The 18,615-nt window shown below is 42.8% G+C and overlaps 2 protein-coding genes across 2 annotated transcripts; one reads left to right on the plus strand and one right to left on the minus strand.

The window, feature by feature from the left end:
* Positions 1–301: 301 nt before the first annotated feature.
* On the minus strand, positions 302–13,371 carry ehmt2 (euchromatic histone-lysine N-methyltransferase 2; the record flags this gene model as incomplete). The annotated part of the gene is made up of 28 exons (XM_079231502.1): positions 302–995; positions 1,261–1,436; positions 2,095–2,173; positions 2,262–2,348; positions 2,506–2,621; positions 2,813–2,890; positions 3,006–3,150; positions 3,273–3,440; positions 3,554–3,708; positions 4,091–4,195; positions 4,328–4,429; positions 4,513–4,635; positions 4,896–5,002; positions 5,169–5,251; positions 7,092–7,325; positions 7,422–7,744; positions 7,843–7,986; positions 8,073–8,209; positions 8,572–8,655; positions 9,452–9,572; positions 10,218–10,289; positions 10,415–10,552; positions 10,653–10,735; positions 10,871–10,934; positions 11,163–11,449; positions 11,717–11,878; positions 11,982–12,051; positions 13,345–13,371. The coding sequence occupies 28 exons, from the start codon at positions 13,369–13,371 to the stop codon at positions 815–817; spliced, it is 3,651 nt and encodes a 1,216-aa protein (XP_079087628.1). The 3' UTR covers positions 302–814.
* A 2,069-nt stretch (positions 13,372–15,440) lies between these two features.
* LOC306749099 (uncharacterized protein) lies at positions 15,441–18,287 on the plus strand (the record flags this gene model as incomplete). Its single annotated transcript, XM_079232349.1, has 4 exons — positions 15,441–15,644; positions 15,767–15,955; positions 16,194–16,394; positions 17,175–18,287. The coding sequence occupies 4 exons, from the start codon at positions 15,441–15,443 to the stop codon at positions 18,285–18,287; spliced, it is 1,707 nt and encodes a 568-aa protein (XP_079088475.1).
* Positions 18,288–18,615: the final 328 nt, after the last annotated feature.

Below are 18,615 nucleotides of genomic sequence, written 5' to 3' on the forward strand. Positions count from 1 at the left end.
GTAACCTTTATTTCTCAGTCTGTCAAAGAGACTCATTATTAGAAGAGTGGGACATCTTTCTTTTTACTTCCTTTTCATATCTCTGACTGTGCCCAGCAGCATCCAGCCCCCTCCTTGGCTTTGTGTTGGGACTTGTAAATGCCCCCTGCTGATAGTAACAACACCAACAGGCCACAGTCTTGATGAGCGCTCACAACTAAGGATATAGGAATACTTTGGATGTCGTGAGCCAGTGAGACAGATCGAAAAAGAAAATGACACACGTAATACAAGAGCCCAAAGATCAACTCATGAGCTAATTTATTACACTAAATGTGATAAACAAAACAATGTGTATAAAAATAAAGAAAACAACACTAACAATGATACAAAAACAATGATATACACAGGTCCTCATTGAGTCCAGTGTAGGCTTAGAGTGGACCCATTGCTGTACTGTGTAAAAAATGCATTACGTTTGTTGGCACAACAGAAAACAGATATGTTTTACATGACGTTATATGATGGCAGACAGCGAATGCACAAACTTCATGAGCTAAGAAAAACAGACAGTAATATATACAGTAGACATACTGTATGTACAGAATCACACAGTTTAAAACATTTGTTTAGGCCTATGTCCTCTACCACAGGGTATATGATCAACTTTAACGAGAAAAATAAGGACATTTCAAGTAGGAAAGAAAACAAACAACAAAAAACAGCACCATGCACAAAACACATCATTTTAAAGATGTTAAAACCCTCAAGGTATATTTCCATTGTGCAATGTGAAATGGATGAGGTCAATCCAAAGGCCCCTTTGGTGAGTGTTTTAAGAGTTTCCCAGCATGCTCATCCCACAGTCAGCTCCCGATTCTGGGCAAGCCTCCAGTCGAGCCAGTCGGTTCTGCTCCAAGGCGATGGCTTCGGCCGAGTGCTTGCATTTCTCCGATCCACACTGACAGGTGAAATACTTGCTCTTAATGTCCCAAAAGCGGTCTCCGTAGTCGAATCTAATGGAAAAAGACAAGTTAAAAGTTATTAATTAAGGTTACAGCTGAATGGAGCTTCTGGCGGATATGTTGCTGACAAATAAAATGCCTACAATCTCCATAAGAATAAAATCTCTATTCAAAATAAGACAATGCAATGAAAATTATCATTCTAGATCAGAGCATCAGGTATTACAAATGTGAGCGAGACTGGAAAAATTAGAGAAAGAAACAAGTGTGGGATTGGAAAGGAGGGATAAAGTAATGAGCAGGTGAAACTTCTCACCCCAGCTCTTGTCCGCTGTGGATGTCTCTGGAGCTGAAGAAGGCGATGCGTGGAAATCTCAGGTCCTGGTGCAGCATGAACACACGTACTGGGATGAGGTTTGGGTCACACAGGTGGTTGATGAAGCGGCTGATGTTGCCATAGTACCGGGCATCAATACAGTACACCTCCCCATCCTTTAAGAAAAAACACAAGATTGTGTTGGACATCGATCCCTATTCACACAGATTGTGCATAATTAACTGGTCCTTATATCAAAACACTATCCGATTTATTGTAATGCATTAGTAATAGAATAAGCAAAAGTTGTTTTTATTACAAGTTTGAATTGCTCTTCCTTTTCTTGTTTCATTGATAATGTGTGATTGAAGGGTCTCAAAAACTATTGGAGGGATTGCCATGATTAGTTCATAAAATAAATAAATATTATATTTCTATGGCACCGACATTCATGTCCCTACCACTTCCTAGGCTTGTATAAATGCTCCACATTTTCCAATTTAATGAAGGAAAATTCACAACATGTTTAATCTGCATATGTATAAAACAGAGAAAGAGCAACCAATGAATACAACTATCATGTGTTTATGCAGTACAGTACTTCACAACATTTTTTTTAGAAGCTGTGCCTTCCATCGAAAACGTTACCTGAAAGTCAGCTGTAACCTAAAACATTGGGAGGTGTTTTCTCTAGTTCAGCGGATGTGGGTGTATTTTGTGAACCGACTGCATGGGTTAAGTTCGGTATAATTATTGACTTTATTAGTTAATTATTTTTTGTTTTACAGGAAATAAGTCATCTCTTTTCTTTTTTTTTTTTATGAAGAGTTTCACCTTGTTGTCCAGGTCAAACAAGTAGGAGTCGTCTTCTCTAACATCTGCCTCTGCGTCCGAGATGAGCTCCCCGACGTATCTGTGTGGGTGGAGGAAAGAAGCTTAATGTCTAACCTCTGACTCTTCACATACATTACTCATGTGCCCTGTGGGCGGTCCGCTCTTACTCGCAGATGAAGCTTCCTTGTGGGATATCCTGCAGAGCTCGAACCCCCCAGCCCATCTTCTCTGTCCTGTAGAGCTGAAGACGCACTCTGAGAGGGAAAAAGGAAATGATGAGGGTTCATTACCCCAGGCTGTATGGCTGTTGCCTCTTATCCAATACCTTCAAAAGGCAACCGAGTAGGTGGTTTTTCAAATGAGTGAAATATATTACTCGTGGAGATATTATGTTAATTTTAGGATTCTTACTTGATGCCTGCCTGCACCACTCTGTTCTTGCACGTTCGATAACAGGAACACGCCATGTTGCATTCAAATATAAGCGGAGGTTCAATTTTGTTGAATTCCTGGAGCAGCCGCTGGTCCTAGAAACAAATAATACAAGTTGACATGAGTTTCACTCCATTAGTTTATCACACTAGTCGTGAATCCTAGTCATTGACCTCATGGATCTCACTGATCAAATTACTAGTTACTTACGATTTTTATTAAATCCAGCTGTTTTTTTTAAACGAGCAGATTACTTTTCCGATGTGGCCGAAACTTTTCTATTTACCTTGTCGTACCAGCAGCGGATACTGAGCTGTCCACAGAGGCAGTTGCTAGACGAGCAGTCATCAGAGCAGCTACAGTGCTAAAGTAAAGATAATTAAAAAGGCATCAGATGCATTTTTTCGTTGCATAAAATAAGTGTGTATGTAACAGAAAGATAATAATGACGTAAAATAAGAGCCTGACTCATATTTTACCTGCAAGTGTGTGATATTGCGGTCGATGTTCATTGCTGAAGTTTCACAGTTTTCTGAAACATATTTGTAGTCTGAAGGACAGCCCTCGTCGTCCACTGCGTTCACGCAGGGTATCGGCACGTTCTCATAGCCCTGCGCTATGTCACTGGAGAAAGGAAGAAGTTCAATCAGTTCACCATTGGAAAAACAAGAGGAAAAGATATCTGGTTAAGAAGAACAAGTTCATCAATTGGAGATAAGTCTCCATTAAAATTACACAACAACTACCTGCAGATGATTCTCTCAGTCCGAAGCATGCGATTGGTTATTCCCCTTCTCAGCTTCCTGTTGATCTGGAGTGCCACCCACACCGGCGTGTCGACCCGTGCCAGGCTGAGAGGCGTGTCTCCTTCCCTGTTCATGATGTCAATGTCTGCGCCTCTGGACAGGAACAACCTGCAGAGAAAAGAGAAACGTGCATTTGTTGGTACGTGGTCGAGCTAAGGCGAAAGATACATGGGACACGTTCATGAAATCGAGGCCACAGCTTGTGAGTGACGCTGACTCACGTGACACATTCCAGGAAGCCCTCTCTGGCGGCGATGTGGAGCGGCGTGTCTCCGTGCATGTTAACTGAGGCGAGGGAACAGCCAGAGTTCAACACCAGCTCGGCTATATCCACGTTCCCGGCATACGCCGCCCAGTGGAGGCACACGTTCAGCTCCTGAAGGGAGGGAGAGGACTGTTTAAAGTAATAACCTGTAATATTTTCATGCAACTACATATATTTTGCCTCAGCCACCATTTGTTACGGGACAATATAGCCGAGATGGGCCGCAGGTTGAAGTAAAGAAATTAAACAATGGATGGCTCCAGAATCACAGAGGACATTGCACATTAATTTCACAGATTAAAATGCAAATAAAACAATTCAGTCTGATTATCAGGCACAAAAAACACACACTGACATGCACTGTGTTTAGCTTCAGTTAGCTAATATAACGGGCATACTCAAGACAGCAGATGCTACAAATTTAGCAAAAAGACACATTTTCCATGCAACACAATCTGCAAAACTCTAGTAGAGTTAGCTAGTAGAAACTTACCTTATCACTTATGGTGACATCGGCGCCTCTGTTCAGCAGCACTTTTATCACATTTACATGTTTGTGCTCTGCCGACCAGATGATCGGCGTCCAGCCACCGCTGTCCTGAAAGAAACAGACAGGAAGAATCCGAATTTAGCTACACCTCTGGTTAGACACATGTGAAGCACAAACTGACTTTATTTATAGACAGACGGTTATTTGATGGCCCTAAAAGATTGTCTCTCCTTTCCTTACCTGTGCGTTTACGTCAGCCTGCCCCGTTTCTAGAAGCATGTTGACAATTTCCAGGTTTCCAAGCTTGGCTGCGTGATGGAGGCCAGTATATCCATCCTCCTCCTGAGGACAGAAATAAAGACTCCAAATCAACCAAACGCCCAAAAGTTCACATTTATGATTTGTATTTCGGCCCAAACACTTACAACATGATAGACAGTGGCACCGTTCTGGATCAGGTAATGAGCCACCTCAATGTGATTGTTGATGATCGCTTCCAACAGAGGGGTCCTACGGTCCTTGTCCTGGGCATCCACTTGAGCACCGGCCTGTCAGCATACAATCAAATATATTCCTTAATCTCAGGCACAAGACCAGGAGACGCTAAATAAATACACAAACTGTGTTTAAAGTTGCTTTTTGCTTTAAATAATGTCAGCAGTGATCCTAAGTGATGCAAGTGTTGTAGAGTGTTAAATATATAGACTGTTTGTTTCCGTTATTTTATATTGTATTATAGCCGCTTTACAGCATGTTTACTATGCACAGAAAAGACAAATGCTTTTTGATGATTGTCTCGTTTGCTCACCTGAACAAGAATGTAGCAGACTTCCAGCAGACCTCTCTGAGCTGCAGCATGTAGAGCCGAGCGCTTGTTCTGAGAGTCGGGCTGGTATGTTGGATCTATGCCCTCCACTGTGATACACACACAAACACAGTTTTAATACACTAATATTGTACAAATGTATCATGAGCTCGTCTTGGGATTAGAGGGAATGCACAAATGTACAATATGTCTTATACCAAATGGAAAACAAGCTTTACACGGACAAGACCAAATGAAAAGGGCAAGCCCACTCACTCAGCATGAGCAGGACTCTCTGCACCTCTCCTTGCTTGGCAGCCGGGTAAAGCTGGCGGGGGTGGAACCTCAGTTTCTTCCTCCTGGAAAATCAAAAACATGATTTTGGTCTAAAATATTTTTCAGTCAATTTTTTGTGACTGCTGATTAATAACGAACAGCAGGTTAGCGGAGAAGCTGGAATTGGGACTTTATGAACAGATTAAAAAAAATAAAAAAACTTTCTAAAAGTAGAAAGATGAGTTCAAATATTGCAAGTTTCTGAACTGCTACCACAAAAGCATCTTGAATACCACTAAATCATGCCTCTAGTGCAGCGGTTCCCAAACTTTTTAGGCCACGCACCCCCTTCTACATCCCGACCGGGTTCACGCACCACAAATCCCCCACACCTTAAAAAAAAAAAAAAAACGCAACAGAGCCTATTTACAGCCGCATAAAATCGACCAATGCGAGAACTGTTTGCTTGCGCGTGGCGTTTGTTACAAGATTTAGTCCGCTGTATAAATTTCAGTTACACAAGGCGTCACTTTTAAAGAGCAATAAGGATGGCGAGGACACACGCACAGGCTCAGAGGCAGATTGCATTTCACATTTATTTACTTAAACACAGTAAGCCACGTAAAGAACAAAGAGTGGCACATGCATAGGCTCAGAAACAGATATAAATAAAAAAGGAGGAGTCCATATGAGGATTTTCACATGCAGCGCAGGTGGCTCAGCCTGTCAAGTCTACTTGCAGAGAGTAAAACTCACTCTTCTTCACGCGACCGACTAACGTTGCCAGGATGTCTTCGGACAAAGCATCGATGTGGCGCGAGACAGTGTTGTTGGACACCGGGATCATGTCTAACTTTTTAGCTTCTTTCTCTCCAATCATACGTTCCACCATCTATCTAGCAGCTGGCAAGCACACGTCTTCGCCGATTGTGTGAGGTAGACCCTTCCTTGCTATTCGGTAACTGAGCAGATATGAAGTCCGTAGTGCGTTTTGTGTAGCGCCAACACATGAATGAGACTGCAATTGTTTTTGGCTGTTTTGTAACTCTTCCAATTTGGATCTAAAAAATGTAAGGGGCTTCTGACTTGCACTGGCATGCTTGGTGTTCAGGTGGAGGCGCAAATAAGAGGCTTCAGACAGCTGTTAGCCAGAACCTCACTGCACAACACGCACTGTGGCTTCGGGCAATCTGCATTGCCAATCCAAGTGAAGCCCAGACCCAGATAATTGTCATCATATTTCCTCTTTTTTTTTCCCAGTCTGATGCTCACTCTCGTTTCCTCTTTTTTCAGCTTGACTCCGCGATGGGCCTCTGTGCTCCCGCTCTCTCCACAACGCACCTCTCCGTTTCTCTCCCTCCGGTTCCTCCCTCTCTCTCTGTCCCTCTCCTCTTTTATTACTGATCGCTTCAGATGTCCCACCTGACAGCTTCCCCGATTTCAGCCAGTTTAACATATTTTCATGGATGTTGCTGAATGAATGAAATGACGTTAGGTGCACGAGCTCGGCTAGCTAGTGTGTACGTAAAAGACAGTCTGGCGGCCGGACCGGAAGTGCATCTATTTATTAAATTGTACGTTTTTAATTTTAAATTTAAATCTTACAATGGAAATTTTTATAATTAAAAAATCTTACTTAATTTTTTTTAAATGATGTTTAATATTAATTATTACACTATTAGACCACTATTACATTTTCCTCTCGCGCACCCCCTAGAGGCAGCTTCACACTTTGGGAATCCCTGCTCTAGTGCAACACAAAATTGACTAAATAGACTTAGTCTTTGCATACTTTAAGGAGCCGTAAGCTAATTTTTAAACCGAGTGTTTAAACTAAACTCTTACGTCTCAATTGTCGTATCTAGTCCACTGCTCAATCCTTTAACCTGCTCTGACTGAAAATAGTAAAATTTAGACTCCAACCTCTCAGTGTCCTGTGTGAGAATGGCCTTCTGCAGCGACGCCCTGCTGGGCCCAGGTGGAAGTGCACTTGGGCTGATAGGTTTCCCATTTGGCATACAGAGAGAGGGCCCCACGCTGTCCACACCCTCCTCTGCTGGTGGGATGGTGGCCACAGTTGCGGCAGAGCCTACAGGCTGCGGTGGCTGCTGCTGCTCCACCGCCAGCGTCACCAAGCCATGACTATGCATACGTGCGCTGGAAGAGGCAAGCGAAGGAGAGCACAGGTGTGAGGATACAATTGTCTAAAGCTTAATGGAGCTAATTATTCCCTCACACGTCATCCAAGCCTACCTGACAGGTCGCTCAGGCATCTTCCCGTCCTTCATCCCTCCCGTTGAGGCCGTGAGGGAGGGTGCTTTGGGGACAGAGGGCGGCAGAGACGGGGTGGTCGTGGAGGACGCCGACATGGTGACGACGGTGGTTGCGGAGGCTGTGGCTGAGCTGAAGGAGGGGATGGTGACCTCCTGGGCCTCGGAGGCATCTTCGCCACAGTGGGGACAGAAAAGCATACCGCCGCCGTTTGCTCTGCTGCGCCCGCTGCCCAGCACCGTCACACAACCCCGGTGGAAACGGTGAGCGATGCGCTGGTCTGGGCAGCACTCAAGAAATGTGCCCTGAAAGAGAAGAAAGTCGGATATGAGGAAGGAGAAACAGGAGATGGTAGGATACAGAAGAGGAGAAGGTAGGACAGAAGATGGTTTAAACCCCTTACCGCTAGGCAGAAGTATCCACACCCAGGACAGCAGTGGTGTTTGACCATGTGTGATCGATGGACCTCACAAAGCACCATGAGGGACACCCGACTGGACGGCCGCATGGTCTCCCCTTTTATCGTCCGATCAGTACAAGCCCTCAGCTGACAAACAGAGAAGAAGAGACAAGATTACACAATTGGCAATGTGGCTGAAAGGAAAGCTGCTGCCCACATCTGCAAAGACAAACCTCTCCATTGATGCTCTCGGTGGCCATACACTGTCTGCTGACGCGGTGGCTGGTGCTGTCGACTCGAGGAGCCTCCATCCTGCAGCTGCAGAGAGGAAGCTCCTCCAGCCGCTCTGTGTCTCCTGCATCACTTCCTTCTGTAGAGGGGAGAGAATCGTCTGATTTTTTTATTACGTTCGTTTTTGGTCTTACGGTAACGGTCCAAAATGACATTAGCATATCTATTGCCTCCACGCATCTCTCAACATGCAGCTAAAAGTACTCACAGTGCAGGCATGCCAACCGCTATCTCCGGAAGTACACCGCACTATGGATAAGTACTTTATACCACGGCACTTTAAAAAATCAAAACTATCCCTTTAAGAAGAAAAACATAAAATGTTCTATTTCTTAGAAGGACTGTGGCTTGGTTTCATAATACGATGATTGCAGAGAAAAAAAGATTATCCGATTTTCAACAAAGTCATATTACAGAGACACATACGTATCATGAACCTACCGTGATGAGGCGAAAGTGTCAGACTGTCAGCAGCAGCGATGTCCAGAGCACCCAGGGGAACCTCTGTGTACTCAGTGGGCCTCTCTGTTGAGAACAAATCAAATGACAAAGTATGAGCACTGGCAAAGACAACAACAAATATGCAGTTTAAGGAGGTGCAAATGCAGATATCGTATAATTAAAAAGCAATTCAATCCTCTTATAGCCTTAACTGAAAGTATTTTTCCCCAGAAAAAAATACTTTCATGGTAGATTAAAATAAAAAAAATTCTACCCATGTAATATTTGCATGAGTATTCGCCCCCCTAAAATCATTATTTGTTAAAAGGTATATTTGGCAGCTATTACAGCCTCGAGTGCATTATTTTTTTTGTTTACATACACATCTTTTTCTCATTTTTTACCATATTCTTTCCATTTTTTGACGATTGTCCGAACTGTACTCCGAGGGATATTCAGCGCCTTGGAAATCTTCTTGTATCCTTGCCCTGACTGGTACTTTTCAATAATCTTGTTACAAATTATTTTGGGGTGTTTCCTAATCTTCATGGTGTAGTTTATGGCAGCACATTGACAAAGCAATGGTTGGAGTTTCCAGACGGGAGGAAGATTTGAGCTTAAGTCGTTTGTCACACCTTGATTAGACACAGGTGATCCTCATTCAGCTTATTACGTGACCCCTAACTTTCTGGCCCAGGGACGATCTAAGTGGGTCACGATAAAGGGGGTGAACGCTTGCACGATGTTTTTTAAATCGTATTTAATTTTGAATTATTTGCAGAAATTTTGTTTGTCCTTCACATTAAAAAGTTGAAAAAAAACACTACATGTAACAATGTTGTTATGGAGACAGAAAAACAAACTTGTTGATGTCACTCACCTTCCACTGTCTCCACCACATCAGTTGTGTTTCTCCCTTTGTCCTGGTCTGACTGCGGCCAAAAAGACTCCTCGCTCTCATTTCTACTTTGGACGGCTCCCTTTGTTTTGCACTCTGAACTCTGCAAGGGAGAAATTCTGTTTGAATATAAAAATGTGACATTGGTGAAGGGTAGAAAAAAAAAGGCAACTGCCGATTTTATTATTAAAGAAGGGGGATGTGGAGTTCCAGTTTTGATGTGTCCTGCTGATCTTTTGGCCATTTAGCAGTATGGCATCATGATTATATTGTGAGAGTGCACAGGGATGCACGCTCACACTTTTTTCTTCCCGTTAAAGTATTTAAAAAAAAAAAAATTAAAAAAATATTTAATTGAATTACACAAAACACATTCCTGCCACTGTTTTCCCGCTATTCTGCAGTGACGAAAACAAACCCACAATTTTGGATAAACTATTTCCGGCTTTGGAAATGCATGCAACTTGTTTGTTGACCTTACATACAAAAGTAATTTGTGGGTAACACTGTATGTAAACTTAAAGAATTTTCACCCATTTTCAGTGCTCATTGTGTTGCCTCTAACTCAGTATTCTAGTGGGATATCATCTATGTCAGCACAATCCTCACACTCAGAGTATGTCAATATGAACAAACTACAATTCTTTGAATGTGGATTTTAAAGATGGCTATAAGACAAAAAGTAAGAGTATTGTGTAGTTATAACCAGAGAAAGTAAGTATCAAGTAAAATAAATAGAATCACTCACATGATCTGACATGTTCACGGACCCCTCTATGTCTTTCGTATGCTTTCTTGCTTCTGCCACACCATCCTCAAACTACAGAGGAAACAAATTGTTAAGAGAAAAATTATTACCAAGCAGAATTATGCTTGATAATATGTGCATTTGCTGACAGTGAGTGATCACTTTTAGTGGACAATGAGTAAATCTAAGCATCACACCTTTTCTGAATTTTGAGCGGACGGACTGGAAATCTGAATATCCGCTACTTCCTCTTCTGACTTCACCACTTTGCTGTTGCTCTTCTCTGGTGTGGTCTTGTTAACAGGCTCAACCTTTTTATGGAATAACGGTTCTCCCTGAGTTTTGAAAAAAAAAACAACAACATTAACATCAATCCTGTGACAAGTAAATAGATCAGTAAATGTAAATTATAGACCTGCAAAGACATAATCTTACCGCAGTTTGAGCATTTTCTGGAACGTTCTCGGACTTCTCAGGTGTGCCATCGGATAACTGACCCAGTTTTCTCCTTTTCGAAACTATTCAAAACATGACAACCCCGACAAAGGGAATCTTAACTTATACAAGACATACTAACTCGATTTTATTCATAGTAATTTGATTATTTTATACAGGCAAACATTAATTAGTGCGAATATGCTCCAGCCACTAACCAGTTTCAGAATCTGAAGATCCTGAAGGTGTCACAGGTGCAACAGGTGTCTCAACTTGGTTTATCTGTGAAAGAAAAATAGTCAGTGACTCAAACGGTCATGAAAAAGTTGTAAAGAACTGAGCTACTACTATACAGTGTGTATTTTGTCAGTGGCTGAAGTATTTCTGCATATTTTAGAACACACTTTCAAGAGTGTTACTCAGGTCAAGAATAATCAATGTAATGTCAGATCTCAAATGCTGGAACAAAAATCATCTCAACCAAGCTAACCACTTGGTGTATGGACTCACCTGCCCTGGTGGAGGCCTGTTCATGGTCTTGCGGGCCCGGTGGATCTTGGTTGGGGCAGGGGAGACAGAAGGAGACAAGGAAGCTGTGGCAGAGGACGAAGAGGAAGAGGAGGAGGAAGAGGAGGGGGAAAAAGAGAAGGAGGAAGGAGCAGGTGCCAGGACGGATTTACTACTGCCAGGTCCAGAAACACTCATCTTTGCTCGGCCAGGAGACAACGTTGAAGACGTGGAAGGAGAGGAGGAATACGTAGAGGAGGAAACCGATGAAATGGACTTTGCTGCATGTCCTGTAAGAGGGAGGTAAAAGCAAGTATATTCTTCAAAGCGTATCAATTCGTATTAGTATCACATTCAATCTGACACGAACAAAGCTTTTATTCTGAGATTTGTAAAAAAAAAAAATTAAATGCTCCTCTTTCTCAGCCAAGACAAATAATTTACGGCTGAATTTATGCTTCCCGATCGAATCACTTTAATGTCAAATTTGAAATGGGTCATATTAGGTAGAAAGTTACCTCTTCAATAATATCGATGAAAGCTGACTGGATCCATACCTGCTGCTGGTTTGGTTGGGGAGGAGGCCGGTGACCATTTCACTCCCTCCTCTCCAGCTCTTAAAGCATCCTTCCCAGGCTGCTGTGATGACAACAGTGATGTCATTCCACCCATGGGCTCTGTCTTCTTGGCAACGGCAGCTGTGGTAGAGGCTGCATTATCTGGAAAAGTAGTAATAGCAAAAATCACACACCAGTTCTTTTTATTTGTGTGTCCCAAAAAGGCACTGATGTCAAACATTAGTCTATCTCGCTGAAGATATACCTTCCTTTACTTGACTTGGTCCGGCTAATGACTCAGCTAGTGTCTCCGAGTCATTTCCTCCAGAAGGCTCCTGACAAAGAAACAGCAGAAATATCATGTCAGAAAATATTAATCTTAGTCCTTGTAAATAGCAATTGATATTCGGTGTTACAGACTACTGAATCTATTTAATCATTGCAATACACATTATTGAACGTCAAACAACCACAAAATGTGAAACAATTTAGCAATAGTTTAGAGTTATGTTATGACTTGTAATAACAAATGGACACCGCAAACAATTGACAGTGTCTCTGTGTTAGTTTTAGTTAAGAGAGCGATACATTAATTGAACTTTTTTTCTTTGTCACTGGCTAGCCAATAAATAATATAACATTTAATAGGATTACTATGGACCATTGTCTTGTCATAAATAAAAATACCTTTTTTGCAGTCTTTAAAACATAAAATCTCAACCCAAAGCTGTCCACCTAGTTTACAATGGCGCTATCTGGTTATACATCATTGGTTATACATATTTTGCACACTATGTTATAGACAAGCGCTGCCAGTGAAAACACATTTCTCAGGAAACAAAGTTTGGTAACTCAGTGGTTCAGGTTTTAGTCATTACTGGTGAGTACCACATCATTAACAGTCAGCATGACAGACAGCATACTCAAGATGTAATTAACGATGTGGGGTAACGAGTCACACACATACAATACGTTTGTGACAATAAAGATCTGTTAAACGTGCTTTGTTTATAACTACCTATGTGATGCGTTTAGTACATCTAATTTCCGCCTTCTTCATTCCAAAATAAACCTTTCAACCAATGACTGGTCCTCTCTGTTGCTACGTCAACTGCCGCCTTCAGTCAATCGACCCATTCAAGCCTTTTACACAATTCAAAGCAACAATAGTGCGTGAAACGGAGCGGATGTTCCACCTTTTCGCTGGAATTACCCGATTACTATCACAGTGTACACAAAGGGCAATTTGTGTCAGCATTAGCCATACAAATTGGTCTAAATTTAGCATATGACTAACACAATACAATTCGAAAACCGCAAAACGCCATGAAAGCAACGCAAGACGACAGGCAACGAGTTAATGGCCAATTCATCGTAAAAACATTAACAACATTTGAGCGATTTAACGTTAGACAACACAACTGTTACAGGCTAACGTCAAGGTGGCTAGCAGTGTAGCACAGCTTGCAACAAAGAGCTCCTACAATCGAGAAGTAAATGCGTTTTGCATTCTGGCAGACTGCAGCTTGAGTGGCTTCTTTTTGTTATATATGCAAATGCGTTTCAACGTGGTTAAACTAACGTAAAATCCATAATTTTTCGGGTTTGTGCTGCAGATGGTTTCCTACCTTCGTCGTTGTCTCAGACGCCGACATGTTTCGCGAGGCGCATCAACGTAACGTAACGTGCCGCGTTCCGTCCCGAGCCCCGCCCCCTGTGTCCACTCATTTTAAAACAACTGATCCGAAGTCAGCGTGCGTACTCCGGTTTCACCACTAGCTAGAAGGAGAAGCTTCCCACAAAAACCGACTCAAAGTCATTTTAGTGGTGAGAAGCGAGCGGTTTGTATTTGTTGTCACGAGATGCCATCCTCCAAAAAAAGAGGCCAAAACTAAATAGAAATCGAGGCAGTATCGTTAGCTGGTGGCAGTTTGGATGAGGAAATACAGCCCATAGTCAACGGGTGTCCTGCTGAAACCAACCCAGTCTTGATTCTTTTATTTTTTTAGAAAGCCCGGAATATATTCAACTAAAGGAAAAGCAGAGGTGAGGGTCGGCAAAGTTTCACGATAACTCGGAGAGCTTGTGTGTGTTGCTATAGTCTGTAGCAGAAAGACGAAGCCAGTAAGCTAACTAACAGCTAACGGTAGCTAACATCCAGAGACAATTCGCAGCTAGTAAATAACGTCAGGCCAGAAGGAAAGGAGGGAAACTATGTGTTGTGATCGATTTCAACCTCCTACGTAAATCGACGTACGTTAAATAGTCTCATTTTATCATAGACTCCACTCACGTTACTCTATTGGTCTGAAGCTTCCCTCTTGTGCACACGCACGCTAGCTAGCGTCTAATTGAAGTCCTGTTTTGATAATACCAGACTGTTCTATTATTGGCCTTCACCCACGAATAGTCACTAAATCCACATTACTTATGGTACTTTGTTTAAAAAAATCTCATTGTGTATGTATGTATATGTATATATATATATATATATATATATATATATATATATATATATATATATATATATATATATATATATATAGCACCAATGGTCAACCCCACAATATTGTCGCTATATCAATATCGTGGTATTTGGTATTAACTATATTTTTATATTTTCACATTATAACAGTACTACAACATGTAGTAAGTAATGCATTCAGCTACAGCTAAACTCGTGGTCATTAATACTTCAATATTCAAACTGAGTTAAATGACCAATACCTGGTTAATTTTTGCTTGGCCGTCATAACCTCATTCTTTTTCTTCCATAATGACCTAATCACACACATGGCAGCAAATGTAGATTATTTACCTGTAGCGGTAAATAATCAGTATGCATGCTTAAGAGATCACCTCATTGTTGTTGTTGAATATATTAGTTTGAGATATTTGACTTTTCGCAGTTTTGTTTAACTCAACTGTAATCCACAATTTGGCCTATGCATGTAAACCAGCAAGATGATGTTTTAGTATTTTGGGATGGAATTTTCTTGAACCAGGGAAAGGGTGCTACAAGCAGGACTGCAACCAACATTTATTTTCATCACAGATTAGTCCGCCAATTATTTTCTCAACTAATCCCTTTGTCTAGTAATTAATTATAAGACAATGAAAAATGTTCACCACAGCCCATTTTCCTTCAATTATTTGACATTCTGTCCAAAATCCAAAGAAACTCTGCTTACCATCATATATGACAAAGTATTACAGCAAATCCTCAGAATTAAGGAGGCGATTGATTGCCAAATGGTTTGCGATTAATTTATGTGTCGACAAATCATTTCACCTCTATGCTCCAATCAGGCCTTTGAGAGTCTGTAAACAGTGGCAGATTTATGTTAATCAAATTTACCAAGAATAGATTTTTCTTCTGAAACTCCCCCCCCAGGGAACATATGTATGAAACACTGATTCATCCTTAAAATAAAATTGGAAGAAAACCTATCTTGTCAGTTTCTTTATGCCCTGAGCATTGGCCTATAATTTGACCTGCCTAAAAACATAAACCCTGTCTTTCTGCCTTCCCTGCCACTCTACAGTACGACCGTGTGTTCACTTGGGGCTCTACAGGAGATCTCAGATCGTTGTGTGTTTTAGACCTGGTTACCATGATGTAACTGTTATTGAACAAACTGTTTTGTGTGTCTACTTTTGGATCTTTAATTTAAAGATTTTATTTGTAATTAATATATTACTCCCCCACTTCTCTCCAGACAAGATGGAGAGGCTGTGTTTCCGGTTACCGGGCCACGGGGACACGACCCTGAAGCACCTGAATGCACTGCGGTCCCGCCAGCACTTCTGCGACGTCACCATTGTGGCCAGTGACAATCTGACATTCAGGGGACATAAGGTGGTGCTGGCTGCCTGCTCGCCCTTCTTGAGGGACCAGTTCCTCCTCAACCCGTCCCCAAAGCTTCAGGTAGGCAAATGTCAACACACACAAAGTCCCGCTGTCAACACTGTCGTCATGTCTCTATGCTGCTCTCTTTGCTGCCAAAAAACTGTGCGGTTTTATGTTGTTTGTCTCACATTTGTACCCAGGTGTCGATGCTGTACAGCTCCACAGTGGTGTGTGATTTGCTTCAGTCTTGTTACACTGGAGTCCTGCAGTTTAACCCAGAGGAGATTGTCAACTACCTGACTGCCGCCAGCTACTTTCAGATGGAGTATATTGTGGAGCGCTGCCGAGGAGCACTGAAGAAGTACATGCATCTAAAAAGTCCAACGAAGGCAAGTAATCCAAAACTATTATTTTAAATGGCACATTTATTTCTTGTTCAGTTAATAGATATTTTGTACAGTTATGACTTAAAAAAAAGTGACACACTTCCGTGTTTTTATTCCTATTTTAGCCTACGTTTTTGTATGTTGCGAACACTTCTCTGCTCTTTCATTGCTTAGTTCTTTCATTTTCAGAATTTTTTTAGCAATTTCATAATCCCTTTCCTTCCTCTTTACCTTCCTCTAGATGACTTCAGAGGAGAGTCAGACTCGACTGCTGGTTGGCAGCATTAATTCTGCGGCCTCTCCTCCCACTAGCCGACCCTCCTCTGTGCACTCGCACAGTCCTGTATTGCGCTCAGTGGAGGAGAACGGCGACGACATGTCTGCCCAGGGCAGCAGTCACCACCACGATGGAAGTCCCATGCTGGATGAGCAATGCATTAAGGTTTGTGTGTGACCGCGGTGCCTTGTTGGCTCTAAATGAAAACAAAATGCATAAATGATTAGATTACAAGAATCATTTAAAAGTATAACAGCATGAAATAGTTAAACATTCAGGAGCCATACAAAAATAATAGGATAAAAACATGGTTTCCAATGAAGAAGAGTTTTTGTCCCTTTTTTCAACTAGCTTTTGGTTGGTGTTTCTGGCTGCCCCTCCTAGCTGATTAGCTGCCAAATTGTTCTTTTTTTCCAAGAAATGTATGAGCACATCTCTTGTAAACACATAATTTCAAGTGGTGTTTAGGCATCATTCTCATTTGTCCCTGTATGACTTTTATGCGAAGCATTAAGTGATCCCAGCAGATGGTCAGTGAAGTGTGATAAAAGAGGGTTCTTGCAAAGGCCAGGACAACAGCGTGAAAGGAGAAGAAGATAACTGAGCACAGGCATGACACAATTGAGAGGTTATTAGGGATAATACAAATTCCTCTCAAGAGTGTCTTTGAAACTGTTCACATAAGAGCACCATGCAAGAAGTAGTATTGGTAGTTTTATATTTAGCTTCTTAAATGTAAGGATTTAGCTGATTTTCTCTGTTGTATATCTGTATTTAAATTTGAGGGGTTTCAGACTGTAGGTTGGACAGAACAAGCAATTTTTAGGAAGTTTGAGAAATTGGCAGATTTTTACTTTTTAAAAAAAAAAAAAAAATTTAAGATATTGCCTCAACTAAACAAATCTTTGACAGACACACTTTGCTCGTTCTTTTTTTCTGTTGCAGGTTAATGCATCCGACGAGGAGGAAGTGGCCAGACAGGAGCACTGTGACGTGTACCGAGTGTACATCAATGAAGAAGAGCAGATGAACAGGGACGGGGAGGAGGAGAGAGGAGCTCCGTCTTATGAACCTCAGGATGCATGTTACCCGGAGACAGACGGTGTCGTGATGGAAGGAGAAGGCGATGATTACGACTTGAATCCAAAAGAAGAGGATCTCAGTATGGGAGGACTTTCAATGGAGGGGCTCTGCGCTTTCAGGCGTAGGCTGCCCAACCCTAAAACTGGCCGGGGCAGAGGGAGAGGGAGAGGCAGGGGGCGAGGTTTTAAGAGGAAACAGTTGGTGTCATCACAGGAAAAAAGACCCTCCGGCATGGCTCACAACCAGGATTTGTGGTACATGGCGACTGCAGGGATGGGTGGGGGTTTCGGCATGGACTACAGCCAAGAGGGGCTCAAGCCGGAGAACTACGTCTCGGTTGAACTCCCCAAGTTAGAGTCCGGCATGGGCGACACGTGGGGAGTAAAGGTCTCGCAGATGGATGGCAACGGTTTAAGCCAGTACTCCCTGGAGGAATCCAGTTGCGACACTGGCGAGGGGAGTTCCGGTCTGACAGCGGTTGGAACAAACGAGGGCGGGGACGAGTCTGTCGCCGTGGTGGGATCCACTTCAAGTGTAGCCGGGCCTGTAATCTGCGAGCACTGCGGCATGACGTTCCCCTCCGTCCACTCTCTTGCCGCCCACTGTCGCTCCACTCACCTGCTGTACGCCTGTCCCTGCTGTGGCAAACACTTCCACCACTCTGCCAACCTCACCCGGCACATGGCCGTGCACCGGGGCACCGGCAAAACCCACCAGTGCCCCCTGTGCTACAAGACTTTCACCCAGAAATCCACACTGATAGACCACATGAACCTCCACAGTGGCGAGCGACCGCACCGCTGCGCGTACTGCCACGCCCGCTTCGCCCATAGGCCCGCCTTGCGGCGCCACCTGAAGGAACAACACGGGAAAACCACGGGGCAGAACTCGCTGCACGAGCAGGAGGAGAAGGAGAGAGAGGAGACCAGTGGAAGAATACGAGAGGAAGCGCAGGAATGCCTGGTTACTGAATAGTAACCAGGCATCTGAGACAGCCAAGTGTCTAAAGGTTTTAAGCTCCTCAGGCTCTGCAGCTCCCTGCATCCAGTGGGGAGGTCAGTCTGTGAGGTCACATCTACTGGTGTGTCCTGCCTTTCCACGCCTACGATAACGCGAGGCGCAGAGTGCGAGACCGTGGTAACGCAGTTCGCCTCTGCTTAGATGCCATCCATCCCATAATGACACTACGTTAGGCGGCTGGTAACGTGTTTTGGCACTCTTGAGGCTCACGTTACTTGCACTTTCACAAGCGTGTCAGAGAACTATGGTGGCCTTCAGGTAACCAAAAAACATAGACATCTCC

Source organism: Taurulus bubalis, assembly GCF_910589615.1.
Source record: "Taurulus bubalis genome assembly, chromosome: 16".
Lineage (NCBI taxonomy): Eukaryota > Metazoa > Chordata > Actinopteri > Perciformes > Cottidae > Taurulus > Taurulus bubalis.